This window comes from Strix uralensis, chromosome Z, assembly GCF_047716275.1.
Source record: "Strix uralensis isolate ZFMK-TIS-50842 chromosome Z, bStrUra1, whole genome shotgun sequence".
NCBI classification, from domain to species: domain Eukaryota; kingdom Metazoa; phylum Chordata; class Aves; order Strigiformes; family Strigidae; genus Strix; species Strix uralensis.
Window position 1 is genome coordinate 97,996,881 of NC_134012.1, and position 13,706 is coordinate 98,010,586.

The 13,706-nt window shown below is 41.5% G+C and overlaps 1 protein-coding gene across 1 annotated transcript; it reads left to right on the forward strand.

The window, feature by feature from the left end:
• Positions 1–2,772: 2,772 nt before the first annotated feature.
• Positions 2,773–12,060, forward strand: LOC141937494 (urea transporter 2-like). The gene is made up of 8 exons (XM_074855233.1): positions 2,773–2,920; positions 3,646–3,835; positions 4,191–4,319; positions 5,437–5,629; positions 6,323–6,470; positions 7,079–7,213; positions 8,171–8,220; positions 8,892–12,060. Exons 1-8 carry the CDS (start codon positions 2,773–2,775, stop codon positions 9,066–9,068), a joined length of 1,170 nt encoding a protein of 389 aa, XP_074711334.1. The 3' UTR covers positions 9,069–12,060.
• The last annotated feature ends 1,646 nt before the right edge of the window (positions 12,061–13,706 follow it).

Genomic DNA, 13,706 nt, shown 5'->3' on the forward strand with positions numbered 1-13,706 from the left:
TGCATCAAGCTGACTTCGTTTCTGCCCATGAAAACCCAGAGCAAAGGAGTTCTCCAGACTTGCACAGTGCAGTACTGCCTCGCACAGCTGCCGTGCCAGCAGCACAGCCCATGCAGTGCCAAATAGCATCAAGAGCAGATAAAAGTTTTCACATCTCACAGGGACTTAGAGCATGTAATTATTATATATCCCAGGCTAAAAATTACCTTGCACAAGAAAGAAGAAAGACTCCACTCAGGTACTCACCAGGGGAGAAGTCCTTTCCTGTTCATTCTGGTCCTGATTCAGCAAAACACTGAATTCACATTGTTTCACTGGGAAGTTAAGTAAGTACACACTTAAGCTCCTTCATATGGCAAAGCAACCCAAAGCTTTGATGAATTATATCTTCCAGTTTGACCAGTTTTCTTCTCCAACAGGTAAGTGGGCCAGACAGTGACTGACACTTCTTCACATGCACTGCAAAACTGCACATCCCACCCTGCAAAACATCTCCAGACTCTTGCGGTGCAAACAGCTCCTCACTCAGTGTGCAGGGAAACGTATGGGGCATGTTACCACAGGACACATAACATCACAGCCCTTGACTTTATGGATTAGCAACAGGGAAAGCTTAAGTTACATAAAGAGGAAGATTCTTTAAATTGAAAATGTAAATGCACTTTCACCAAATGAAGAGCATTTATCTTTTCTGGAAATTTTGATTTAAGTGAAAGTGCATCCAATTCACTTATTCTATTATTTCAGAATAAAATATGGGAAAAGCGAAGGTTAATGAATCAAGGTAATGAATTATAACTGAGCCAGGAAAAAGCCTTCCAGCACTGAGACACCATCCCTAGCAACACTCTCATCTTTTTCTTCCTTCTCTAGTTAAGCTCCTTGTCCTTGTGTCCTACACAAAGTCAAATTCAACACTCTTCTACTTACTGGTCCTGTCTTCAGTCTCTTTCATGTGGAACCTATCTTTGCATTAGCAGGGCCCTTCCAGGAGGCAGAAAATGTCTATTTATTACTTGTGCAAATATTTACTGCTTCCTGAACTGTCACCATCAGCCTTCCAATAACATACAGTAAGAAACTGGCCAGGATGTACATTAACCAGCCATTCCTCTATACAGACTCAGAGCTGCTTAACTATATGTCTGGGTCTGCAAGTGTAATGCCCAGAGGTAAGGCTGCTTTAACTTACTCAGCACCTGTATTTCTGAAGTATGAATTCTTTCCCCAGCTGCCAAGAAGGCTTTTACTGAAGTTGCAAGTGAGTCAAGGACTAACTCCAATAATCACGTGCTTGTATAATTTTATTTAGACCATTAACTCACAACCTAAATTCTTTACTTATTGTACAAGCTGTTAGTCACCAGTGAGAACTGAAGCGGCTCTGGTTCTGTATTCACTCAGTAATGTACCTGGTCTTGTGTTTTCTTTGTCTTGACAATTAGCAGGAATTAGTCCTACTATTCAGGAAACTGAGCACACTCCAGGGAAAGGTTTGGCTATTTTAATTTGCTGACCTAATATCAAGAATTGGCCCTTAAAAAAATAATAAATTGGCTATAAAACATTGTTTTTAAAATTCAGTGTTTACAGTTATATGTAAGTCCCTGATCCATGTGCCTGAATGAAGCTGTCTAGAGCAGTATGAGGTGACAAAGTGTATTCCGGCAGCTCCTAATTCAAAGGTCTCCCATAGCAGACCCCGTTTCTGCCAGCCCTCTGTGGATGCCCCAAACACCTTATTTAGGCCTAAATACCTCTGTTTGGTCTATAACTCTCGCCTACCTTATCTATGTCTTGATACAGTGCCTGTTAAATTTAACACGAGTCTTTTCATTAGTCCCTGAGGGTTTCTTAATACAGGTCCCAATATGTGGTCACCAATCATGTCCTGTGTTGAAGAGCAAAGGCCAGTGCAGACCACCTAACACCTTGCTGGGCAGCTGGCAGATAGAAGGAGGCAACATGACTGAGGCAGAATGGAAAGCAAGCACTCTGAATTCAGCCTTTAATCTCTTTCTTAAATTGGCACTGAGTATTTCTAAAGATGGGACAGCTAAAAGTAAAATTCTGTAGACAAAAAAAAAAAAAAAAAGTATGTAAATAATGGAGTAAGACACCATGAACAACCCTCAAGCGAAGCCCTTGCTCACAAGAAAGCCTGAACAGATCCCAATAAGTGACAGTACAGAGACCTATAAACCTAAATTTAGGTACCTATGATTGATGGCTGATGGATAAATTCAAACTGGAAATACAGATTAAGCAGCAGGGGAAACCTAATCACTGAAGCACCTTCCTAGATTGTGGTACAACTTCTACCAACTTCTGACTTGAGCTTCTATCAAGCTGAATCTTGAGGTAGGCTTTAACTCCTGTGAATCTGCTGTCTTGCTCTTCTTGAACTCACCCTTTAAATCAAGAGCTGTTTGATTTCTAGAAAACATGGTATAGCTGAGCCTGGTGTTAAAATCAGCTGAAATACCGCTATGACACAAGGCTCAGTGGTTCCTTCTGGTATTCACATCTATGACTGCATGAAAGTCTGGAAGGACAGTGCAGGGTCCCAGGAGCACATGAAGAGAGAATGTGCTCATGGAAACATGAGAATCAGGTGTTCAGAGTAAGGATTTTCCTCTTTCTGGCTCCAAAATAACACGTAGTGAGCAATAGTACATGGCAGAGAATATAAACAGGGATCAGTAAGAGCTATTGTAATGAACTGTCTTTTTTTTTTCCCCTTGAATTTTACCAAAGTGTCAGAACATCAACATGGAAAACAGTGTTGATATGAAGATAGAAACCAAGGGGGAAAGAAAGTCAGCAAAGCCAAATCCACTAAGCAAAGCTGGGAAGAGGGTCTGCAGAGCTGTTGGGTACATCACTGGAGACATGAAGGAATTTGGAGCCTGGCTAAAAGGTAAAGCTACTTTATCGTGACTAATTAGGGGATTCCAAAGAAAAATTACATCAAAGGAGTAATAACTAACTTCTCAGTAATGTGATTCAAGTTGGAGTAGTACAGAAACTTATCTCTGCCCTGATTTATTTACGTTTCTTAAGGAAAAAAACTCAGCTTTGTGCAGAGATCCACATACTGCTTAAATCTTGAGGATGACTGAGATGACATTTACCTCCCAACATGCCATGTACAAAGTGAATTTAGTCCCACAGAACATAGCCCAGGATGGTTATTCTGTGCTCTGCCATTCTTCATAGCATTCTCTGTCCTTTCAGCTGAGCAGTTTCTGTCAAGCCTAATGCCACTGTGAAGTTAAATTACACACAGGTAGATATGTTTTGTCCCCATAATAAATCAGCAACAGGATACATACATGATTTGCCATCTGAGGCACAGACATCATAAATTAGCCGGTTCATATGAAACCAGTCCAGGGTACTTTATAACAGGGGACTCTGGGAACCACACTGTTCATGTCAGCTTTCCAGCTGTAAGACTTCACTATAGACCATAATAAATCCCAGTCAGGTTTTACAGTCTTGTTGATTCATTGTTCCAGCCCTGCTGCCAAGTTCCACTGCCAAAACTCTTCCTGAGTTTCAAAAAAAAATCCCAAGTCAGTATCATCTGCATATTTGGGGGTTTGCTTTTTTATTATTATTATTTAATTTGACCTCTTCTAGATAAACCTCTCATGATCCAGTTTATTGACTGGGTGCTGCGTGGGATATCCCAGGTGATGTTTGTCAACAATCCCCTCAGTGGGCTTGTCGTGGTTGCTGGCTTCCTAGTGCAGAACCCTTGGTGGACACTCACAGGCTGTTTAGGAACAGTTGTCTCAACTTTTGCAGCACTTATTCTGGGTCAGGACAGGTAAGTCCATCCTTTTCCCCCCGAAAACCAGACTGTCACTTTAATGCTGACTTATGCGTTAAACAAACGCCATCGATGAAAACATATATCTAGCCTTCACTGGCTATGTATCTGGTCTGGTGGGACCAGACAGATCTTCCCACCACCTGCATGTGGTCCAAAGGGACACTGGACATAACTGCAGAAGGGGTAGTGGCTCAGAGGACATGGGACTCAAGCATGTGAAGTTGAAGGTTGATGCATAACCCTTGGCAGATCGTCATCACACAGAGTCGTGACTGCATAGGGAGGGAGGTGGTGACGTGAGCAAAGCACCCACAGGGGAGATTTCAAGGTGGTTGTTTCCTTCACACAGATCAGCCATAGCAGCAGGCCTGTACGGGTATAACGGGGTCTTGGTGGGATTGCTCATGGCCGTCTTCTCTGCTAAGGGAGACTACCATTGGTGGCTTCTACTGCCGGTAACACTGGTGTCCATGACATGGTAAGTCAGATGGCTCCTCTGCTTCTCATTCCTGTCCCAATGTCCCCACACTGAGACTGAGCTGTTGTATTTTTATGCACTATATAGACTACAATGGGAAAGAAACACAATTGGCACATATGTGCTACTAATTCTGTATCCCTATTTGCACTTTTAAACTCAAATGTAATCCCAAAACAAATAAAATACCCACACAATCACAAATAAACCCGATGGGGGAAAGGAAAGTTGATGGTTGATCATATGTAATTCAATGACCTAAATGTTAACCATATTGCTGTGATGCGTCAATTCATTTTTGTCTCAAGAGGAACATTATATTCACCGTTCCCTACCACCATCAACCACAACTGTTTCATCAATTTAAGCTATCTTATAAAAATGTCAAGAAAATTTACCTCTCTAGGCACAGAAGCTGTTCAGTGGTCCCAAGACATGATGGTTGATGCTAATGAAAACAAATAACTAATAATACTTTACTCATATATATGACAGGTATTTGGACATATGTATTCTGCTAGGTATTTGGACAGCAAAAATTTTGAAAGCTGGTCTTTGGCCCCCAAATGTCTAGTTGGAGATTGCTAAACCACACATATCATCTGTCTGCCTGGAGTTCATGTGGTGTTATAGTCACTTTAATAAGCAGACCTTTGATATTAGCCTCTTCTTCTAATGACCTTGATCCACAAGCTTGAACAAGGACACACAGCCTTCTTCACTGTTCATTCAGACCTGACACGAGTGTCCTAAATTCAATTCACTTCGAGTGCTAAAAGAAAAAAGTAAACACTGAGACTGAGCTGGGAAGTAATCTCATTAAATCACTGGATCCTCCACATGAGAGGAGGATCTTGCCTGCTTCATGGTCACCAAGTTCACCCACATATATTGCATACCACAACGGGAATCTGTGCCTTGCTAACTGTCCTGGGAAGGGTAAGAGGTTTACTGAGTGACCCTAGCATACCTCTGATTTTATCAGAAAGACTGAGGAAATTAAACAGCTTTTTATAAAAAATAGTGAATTTCCTGCAGTTGGGGTTTTTTTTTGTTGGGTTTGGGTATTTTTCCTAGCTGTCAAGCTCCTAGTGAGATCATTTTACTCTTCTTTCAGCCCTGTTTTCACCAGCTCTTTAAGCTCAGTATTCTGTAAGTGGGATCTGCCTGTTTTCACCTTGCCTTTCAACTTGGCCTTGACCTTCTATCTGGCTGCATCAGGACACCATAACCTCTTCTTCCCGACAACTGTCATTCAGCCTGCAACAGCAACACCAAACATCACCTGGGCAGATGCTGAAATGCCAATGGTAGGATATCTTAAAGACAACAGCCTTCTCCACTTACAAAGAAAACCAGTACAGAATCATATTTTCTTCATTTATGTTACTGCATTATGGCCTGGCAATACAAAATTGCATTTATAACATAGCTATTATTCAAAAGGTAAAGGTTTACTCTAGGAATTGACTTTTTTGAGAGCCTGAAAATGAGAATCTCTTTGGTATCTTTCATTTGCAGTTGGATCTAAATGTATATATTATAAGCTTCAAAGAGTCTCTAGAATCTAATCACCTGTCACTGTGCATATACTGATCAGCGACCCACAGCTAAGGTTGTGCTGAGACTACCAGTTCACTCACTGATTCATTTTTTCCATGTACAGAGTGCTGCATTTTTAAAATTGCATCTTTCTGATTAGAAATGAGCAAGTAGATACTACTATGGAAGAATGGTTACAAACTTGAGTGCAGGCACATGTTCAGATATTTTTAGTTGATATTCAGGTGGGACCTTTCCAAATAAACATTTTATTCTCCTGCATAGCGCCATAAAAATATAGATACTAGAGTAATATCTTTCCCCTAAGGCTCAGAGGATTATTTTGATGTCAACATGAACTTGAGCAAGAAAAATAGATCTAAAAAAAAAAATACAAAGCAAATAACAAATTGTCTTTTTTTTTGTTTGTTTTGTTTTTCTTTTTTTTTTAATTCCTGCAGCTCCTGCAATCCATTCCAGTTGGGGTGGGTCAGGTTTATGGCTGTGATAACCCCTGGACTGGAGGAATTTTTCTGATTGCTTTATTTATCTCTTCTCCGCTCATTTGTCTGCATGCGGCAATTGGATCAGCAGTGGGGATGTTGGCAGGTAAGGAATTGACTTGTGTCACAGATTTATATGAAAGCATGGAGAATAAAAGAGGGACTGCAGTGAATGGAGCACTTACAGTCACAAATGTTTTTTCCATTGGAGAATGACTGCTTGAAAAAAAATATACATACACTTCTGTTTCAAGAATTCATTTGATTGACCTCCCTATTCTCTTACCTCATTTTATGATGGTGGAAATCTTCAGAAGAAAGAAACATCTTTTTGAATGAAATGATTTTTTATCATGAAATACTTCATTTCTAGATATATTCTGATGGGTTTAAGAGCAGCTTAATAAAAGTCATAGCCATCAGTCTGAATGTGCAGGCCTCAGGGATGCATTTAAGGTTCATACGTATGCTCATTCACTCATATATCTTTTGCTGAAATCGCATGGCTAAATTCAGCTCAGCAGCATGAAGCAAATTCTGCTGTGATCGTATTAGATTAAAGTGGCTTTAGTCTTAGACCGTAGTAACACAACTGCAAGTAGGAACTCTGTGTATGTATATGAAACAGAAAAGTAGAAAGCTGGATTCATGCCCTTTCTTAGCTGCTTTTATCTCTCTGGCCAAAGAATGATGCATCTTTGACTTATTTTCCAGCACTGAGCTTAGCAACACCTTTCAGCAAAATCTACGCTGGCTTGTGGGGCTACAACAGCTCCCTCTCATGCATTGCAATCGGAGGCATGTTCTACGCTTTCACCTGGCAGACACATTTGCTGGCAATTGCCTGTGGTACGTACCCTACAGACTTTCATTACTGTCCCGTTCCCTTTTGAAGTGAGACAAGTTGCATTTATACCGGAGGTGGGCTGAAGCCAGATGGCCACCTCTAGACAGGCAGATGGACTTTGGCTGGACTGACGAATGATTGAGGCGGATGTTGGAGCCATTGCTCTAACACAGCCTGACAAAATAAAAGCAGTGCTTTCACTTTCAGCCAAGAGTTGTGTTCAAAACAAGAGATGTGATCAGTGGACACTGATTAACTAAGGTCTTTGAAATTAGATGCTTAGTTTTGAGGCATTAATTTTGTTTGTTCAACAGTGCTGGATGAATCGTATTGTTTTTCATATGCTTTTATCATACATACCAGCTCAAATTCTTTCTTCACAGAAGCACATATCTAAACTTTGAGAAAACTGGAGCTCAAGATCAGTCCACAGATGTAGTTAGTACAGTTTCCCCAGTCTACTGAAATGGATACCAAAGGCATGAGCTAGGCAACACAAAATGATTGAAGAATTATTTATAAGGCAATTCCATATGAAATTTCAATATCACAGTGAGCTGGGAGTGAAACTATCGCTCATTCAGTGCTCATATAAAAAAGATTTAGCTTTGTATCTCATTGACCCACCTTCTAGCCCTAGAGGCAGGAGAGATGGGGGTGGAAGGGTTATTTTCCTTTTTAACCCCATCCATCAAGCTACATAGTTTCCACGTCAGTGCATTTTTCAAAAGCCCCTGTTCCCATAGTCACATTTTTCATCACTCCAGTTTTTTTATTGTTTTGCCCTTTCCGTGAGCTCCAGGTTAGAGGGGACACAGTGCAAAGGAAAGAACTTTAAGAGGGGGCTGTCCAGGCATGGTCATAAACATGAGTGACCCAATGCAGTGAGAAATGTTTGTCCTTGCTGGTCTCCTCCATGAACAACTGAACTCATCAGGAACTACCTTTCATTTCCACAGCGCTCTTCAGTGCCTACCTGGGAGCAACATTGACTAACATGTTGTCTGTGGTAAGTAGTATACTAGCTTTATTTCTGACAACAGACTTGAACACTGTGTATTATCCTGGCTTGTGGGATAAAACACCAAGACTCAGAGAACAGTTCAGCCAAAGGCAGAACTGGTTCGGGACAGGAGACATAAACTGTCCAGGGGGCTTGGTGTGGTTCCCACTGAAACAGGCCACTTAAAATCATCACCATTTTTCATTCTTGGAGCTTACATGAACTTCCACAGCTCAGCCCTCAGCACCTCTGAGATCATTCTATGTCTATACTTTGTGACTGAAGTGATTGAGAAAAAGGCCCTCTACATGTGTAAAGAAACTCCAAATTTTGTTTAATTGCCTTGCTCAAGTGCCAAAAAGTAGTCAGTACAACAGGGAAAAGCTGAATGCTTCTGGTATCCACTCCTGTCTCATCTCCATCCAAGACCACGGCAGACACTCAAAGAAAAGTCAGCCTTCTCACTAGAGCTGGTAGATGTTGTAAGTTATTGCACAATGTCAACCTCTCATTATGAAATCCTGGCCTCCCAGGGAGAGACTCCATGCAAAACCAATCCAAGACTTCCTTGAGAAAGCTTGTTCCAAACTGCCTGGCTCTCAGTTTTGTTCAAGGGCTGGGGGATCAAATGAAAGAAAGACACATATTAAACAGGTGGTTTGTATTTTTCTTTGCAGTTTGGAGTGCCATCAGGAACCTGGTCTTTTTGTTTGTCTGCATTGACCTTCCTATTAATAACCACAAACAACTCTGCCATCTACAAGCTGCCACTCTCCAAAGTCACCTATCCAGAAGCCAACCGGGCTTATTACCTGAAGATGAAGAAGCATCAGAGGTCTTGCTGTGAGGTATAAACACCCAAGAAGAGAGATACTTTGTGGATTTTAAGGCAAGAGTGCAAGGTGTTTCCCTAGAAAGTGTGATTTTTGTGCTATAAAGTCGAAAGACCGAAAAAAATTGACAACTTCTGAATGGAGAGACTTTTCCCACCACATTCTTTTTTTCTACCCTGATTAGATAGGACTGTGCTATGTTGGAAGGACCTTTCCCAAGACCAATCTGTAATGATTTAAAAGCACATATGTCTGAAAAGACACTTGAATTTTAAGCAGTGGGGATATGACATAGAAGTTGAAAAGAAAAATCTGTTTGTTAAATCCAAGTCACAGCAATCGGACATAAAGCAATAAATAGCAGAGCATCTCTCATCATCTGATGGGACTCCTAATTAATGGTTAAAACCAGCTTACAACAGTAATAGGATACATCTTAGAGAGCTTGATAGTAGCAGAGAAATGGAATAAAGAGTACCCTTTGCTAAGTAGAAAATAGGTGGTGAAGAATTCTACCTGGAGGATGTCTCAAGCCCAGTGGAGAGAGATGTGCATTAGCATCATCACACACAAGATGGACACAGATAAACTGCAGGCAGCATTGCTAACACTTGCAAGACTTGTGGTAAAAATCACAATAATGGCAGGGAGGGAGTGTCTATCAGCCCCACCTTTTGGATGTTTTAGTTTGCACTAGGCTTTAATGTTTCATGAAAAAAATATTTCGACCTTACCCAGTTGCAGGGAAAAGTCTGTAAACCAAAGGCCAAGGAAGAAAATGCCAGTGAAAAGAATCTTTTTCTTAAAAAAAAAAAATAAAAAATAAATAAATTTCATGATTTTATGTTAATCTCATGATTTTTCTTAATACTTGAACTTGGTCATGGGTTAGCAAAGCAGGGGATAGCAGCAGATTCATTGCTGTCCCTTTCCTATGCAGTAAAATGGCTCTGTTCAGTCTGCACACAAGTAGAATTAATTTGAACTGATCTTCTTGACTTCTCTCCCCACACCGTCCCCTTCAGCCCACAAATATCAAGTAGCAAAATGCTGCACTGTCCCAGCCCTGCTGCTGAAGTTGCTGCTCTGCCATTTCTCTCTGCTCCGCAATGGGAAGGAGATGGTTGGGGAGACTGATGGACATAGAAGAGCTCTGTGGCAGACCAGCCTTGGTGCCTCCTCTGCACAGGTTCCTGGGGTCTGCAGGTAGGGAAGGAGGAAGCTGACTTCACACCCAACAGTGCTGGTCACCTCAATGGGTGTTAACTCAGCCACCTTTCAGCTTGGCTCATCGAGATACTTCATCTCATGATGAAGCTGACATCTTCACCACAAATACTCCATATGATCAGGTCCTTCAGTTGGCATTAGCTTACATGCAGTAATGTTGCTCCTGGGAAAGCAGATCGAAGCCTGTTCTTGTAGCAGAAGAAATAAAAAGTAGACTGTGACCAGTGCTACTCTGGATTTTTGAGATTGGGAAAAAATACATCTTTTTAAGAACATCAAAAAGATCTGAGTAAGAAATATTCGAGATTAACTGCTGGCAGTATTTTTTGGTGAAGTGATAGGTTTTCAGATATTTGACAGTATTTCTGTATGACTGACACTCCAGAGATCACTTGTAAAAATGTACCATTTCCTGTGTTTTACTTGGTAAATAACTACATAATCTGTGTGGAGTTAATTTTTCAAAGAAAATATTCATACATTTTTGAGTTTAGTATAAATTATTCCCTATTTATCATCACTAAGGTCTTTCAAAGACAGGTTCTCTCTTGAATGAGTAGTCTAGAAGACATTGGAAAATAAAATTATTATATCAGTGTGTGGGGGATATTTAGGAAAATTCTAACTTCTGCTCTTTATACTTATGGCATTTTGGTGCACCAATACCTTCTTAAATGTGCAAGTGCAAAGTCTGCTTCCGTACAGGAGGTACGATCAGCCAAAGGTGCAATGTCGTGCCTGCAGAGCTGCAGGCAGAGCTGGAAACCTCCTCGAGACCAGATGAGGACTTGTTCCTAGGGGAGATGCTGGACAGGCCCCCAGATTGGGGTTAGATGAGGTCATGTTCTGTCCAGAGGATGCACCTCTCCATCTGTCAAACTGTGATGGAAAGGGATATCTTTTGCTGTCTGAACTGACATCTCCTCACCCAGGACCATGTGTGCCCCAGAGAGGCAAACCTACAAAGTCTAGCTTTCACTTTAATGTCAAAATCTGCACTCGAGTAAGAGTACACACTTTATGACCAGTGTAAATCAGCAGATTTCCTCCGACTAGTGCTATTTCAGCTTGCTGTTGCTGAGCAACAGGGACATTTTGGCAGTACCATAAAGAAACCATATGCATAGAACAGAAAAACAACAAAAGATGAGTGCCATGTCTCAGCCATTAAAAAGATTTTGCACATCATTCAGAATTAATTCTTCATTTTACGCTATCCAGAGAATTCATTCTTCCCATCACCCCATGCAAAATAACAGTTATTTGATAATTTGACATGTATATCAGTCAGAATATGCATAGCATGCTTTTTCCCATTATCGTTCATAACACGGTCTTTGCTAACAGAACCAATTTATCTTATTATTGAAAGTGTTCTTTTTTTCTTTCTTTACATCAAATAAATGCTATTCAAGTCACAATTTTTTTCAAGCACTCTTTTTGCATTCTTGTTTCTAATCCACACATGGTATCAGACTCATATTTATGCTGGGCAGAAGTTCTGGGGTTCTTTCCTGGACTAGTTCCCTCTCAGTGTCAGCATAACATGGCAAAAGAGATGTCACTGCATTTAACATTTCTAAAAAAAAAAATAAAATAAAATAAAAAAATTAAAACACAACACCAACCCACTTGAAAACATCTGCTTGAAATCAGATTTTATCCAAAACTCTTAACTCAAATCAATTGCCTCGCTGCCATTTCTTAAGCCACTTTCATTGCTTCTGTCTGATGTGAATAATCCTGTCCAAGACTCCCAGTTCCACGTCAAGCAACTGCCCGTTTCCACCATTTGACACTGGTGTGTCTCCTGTCCTCCAGTACTCTCTGCTGTGGTTCAGCTGCCCAGTAGCCCTGACTGCAGCCACACACCTCAGAGTCCTGCCTGGGGTTTGCTGTTGGACGAAAGGGAAGGGAAAGTGGAAATGACAACTTCAGATGAGAAATTGCAGGATGCTGAGCAAGGACCAGCAGATTTTTGTCAGCAGAGCTCTCCTCTCTCCCTTCCCAAAGCACTTCTGCTTCTTCACGGATCCCAGGGCATGCTGAAAGCACCAGCAGCAGTACCAAAACACAGGCTACAGCCCTCATTTCCCCTTCCCCCAGCAAACCAGTATCTGGACAAGTGCAGAAGAGGCCAGTATTGATCCATGCAGTGGAGACCATAAACCCTTGATAATGCTGAACTGGGAGGACAAAACATTCAGCCCAGGTTACCTGAGCACCAGACCCAAGGGCTGGTTGCAGAAACAGGACCAAAAGCAAGAGGTATGAGTGCAGCACACTAGCATTTTAGATGCTTAAATCTGGGGACATGCAATAATACAATCTCCTTTATCTGATCCTCCAGGACTGTTGTGGGTTTTCTTTGGTTTTAACACGTTGTACATGAGATATAAACAGTATAAAGAATGCTAGTGTTGATAATTATCTAATCTTTTGAATCTTGATATTTAGTGTAAAGGATAGAATTGGCACAGCATTTGGCCATAGCTAGGAAAAATTCACCTGCTAAGAAAGACGGTAGCCACAAGGAAGCAGGGCTGTGCGTTCAAAATAAATACTTGATTATTTTCCCCTCCCTCAAAGTCTAGGCATTGCAAAGGCCACTATAGCAAGTGAATTGTTAGACACAGATGAATGATGCTTTCTCTTTGTCTTGCCATGGAAACCTGCCTTCAGGTGGTAAGGCCTTTTTTATTACCAGCAGTTCAGCTTACTCCAGGTTTTGAATGAGATGGGGAAACAGGGTAACTCTCAAAGCAAATACATCCCAATGACTTAAGACCCTCACTCTGCTTATTCTTAAAGGCACAGATAGATCAAGGTGCTTAGTTTCCCATGCATAGAAATGGGAAATGTTTAAACAGGAGTTGGAAGCCTTAATATTTCATAGCTCTGGGGCTTAGGTCCCCAAAGGCTACGTCCACGCTGATAAATGAAAAGGATCAGGTGCTGGCACACAGACACCCACCCAGCTTGACTGAGCACACACGCCCTGGCACAATCCCAGCCTTTGTCAACCAGCATCCCCCAGACAGGGACTAGACACAGCTCAGCAAGAAGCATGGACCTCTCTTGGCTCCTCGGCACTTCCTACACCAATTAATATTTAAAGATGTTTCACTTGCAAAGGGGCTCTGACGGTTAAATTACCTGCCTTGAGGTTGAGCCCTCCTGACTTGCTATTGCATTTCAGTGCAAAGCAAAACAACTTTGCCGCATAACGTTCCTGCACTTTTCATCAGCGAGAACCCTTTCGTGCCCAACTGTTTGTAAGCACAGTCTCCTGGTCTTGCACGTGTTGGGGTTTAGCTCCTGCACTGCAGGGCTGCTGCCCACCCTGCCTCCAGCATTGGGGCCAAAGACACCTTTGGCACACACGAGGGCCAGACCACAGGAGACTGCAATGTTGAAGCCCTGCCCTTT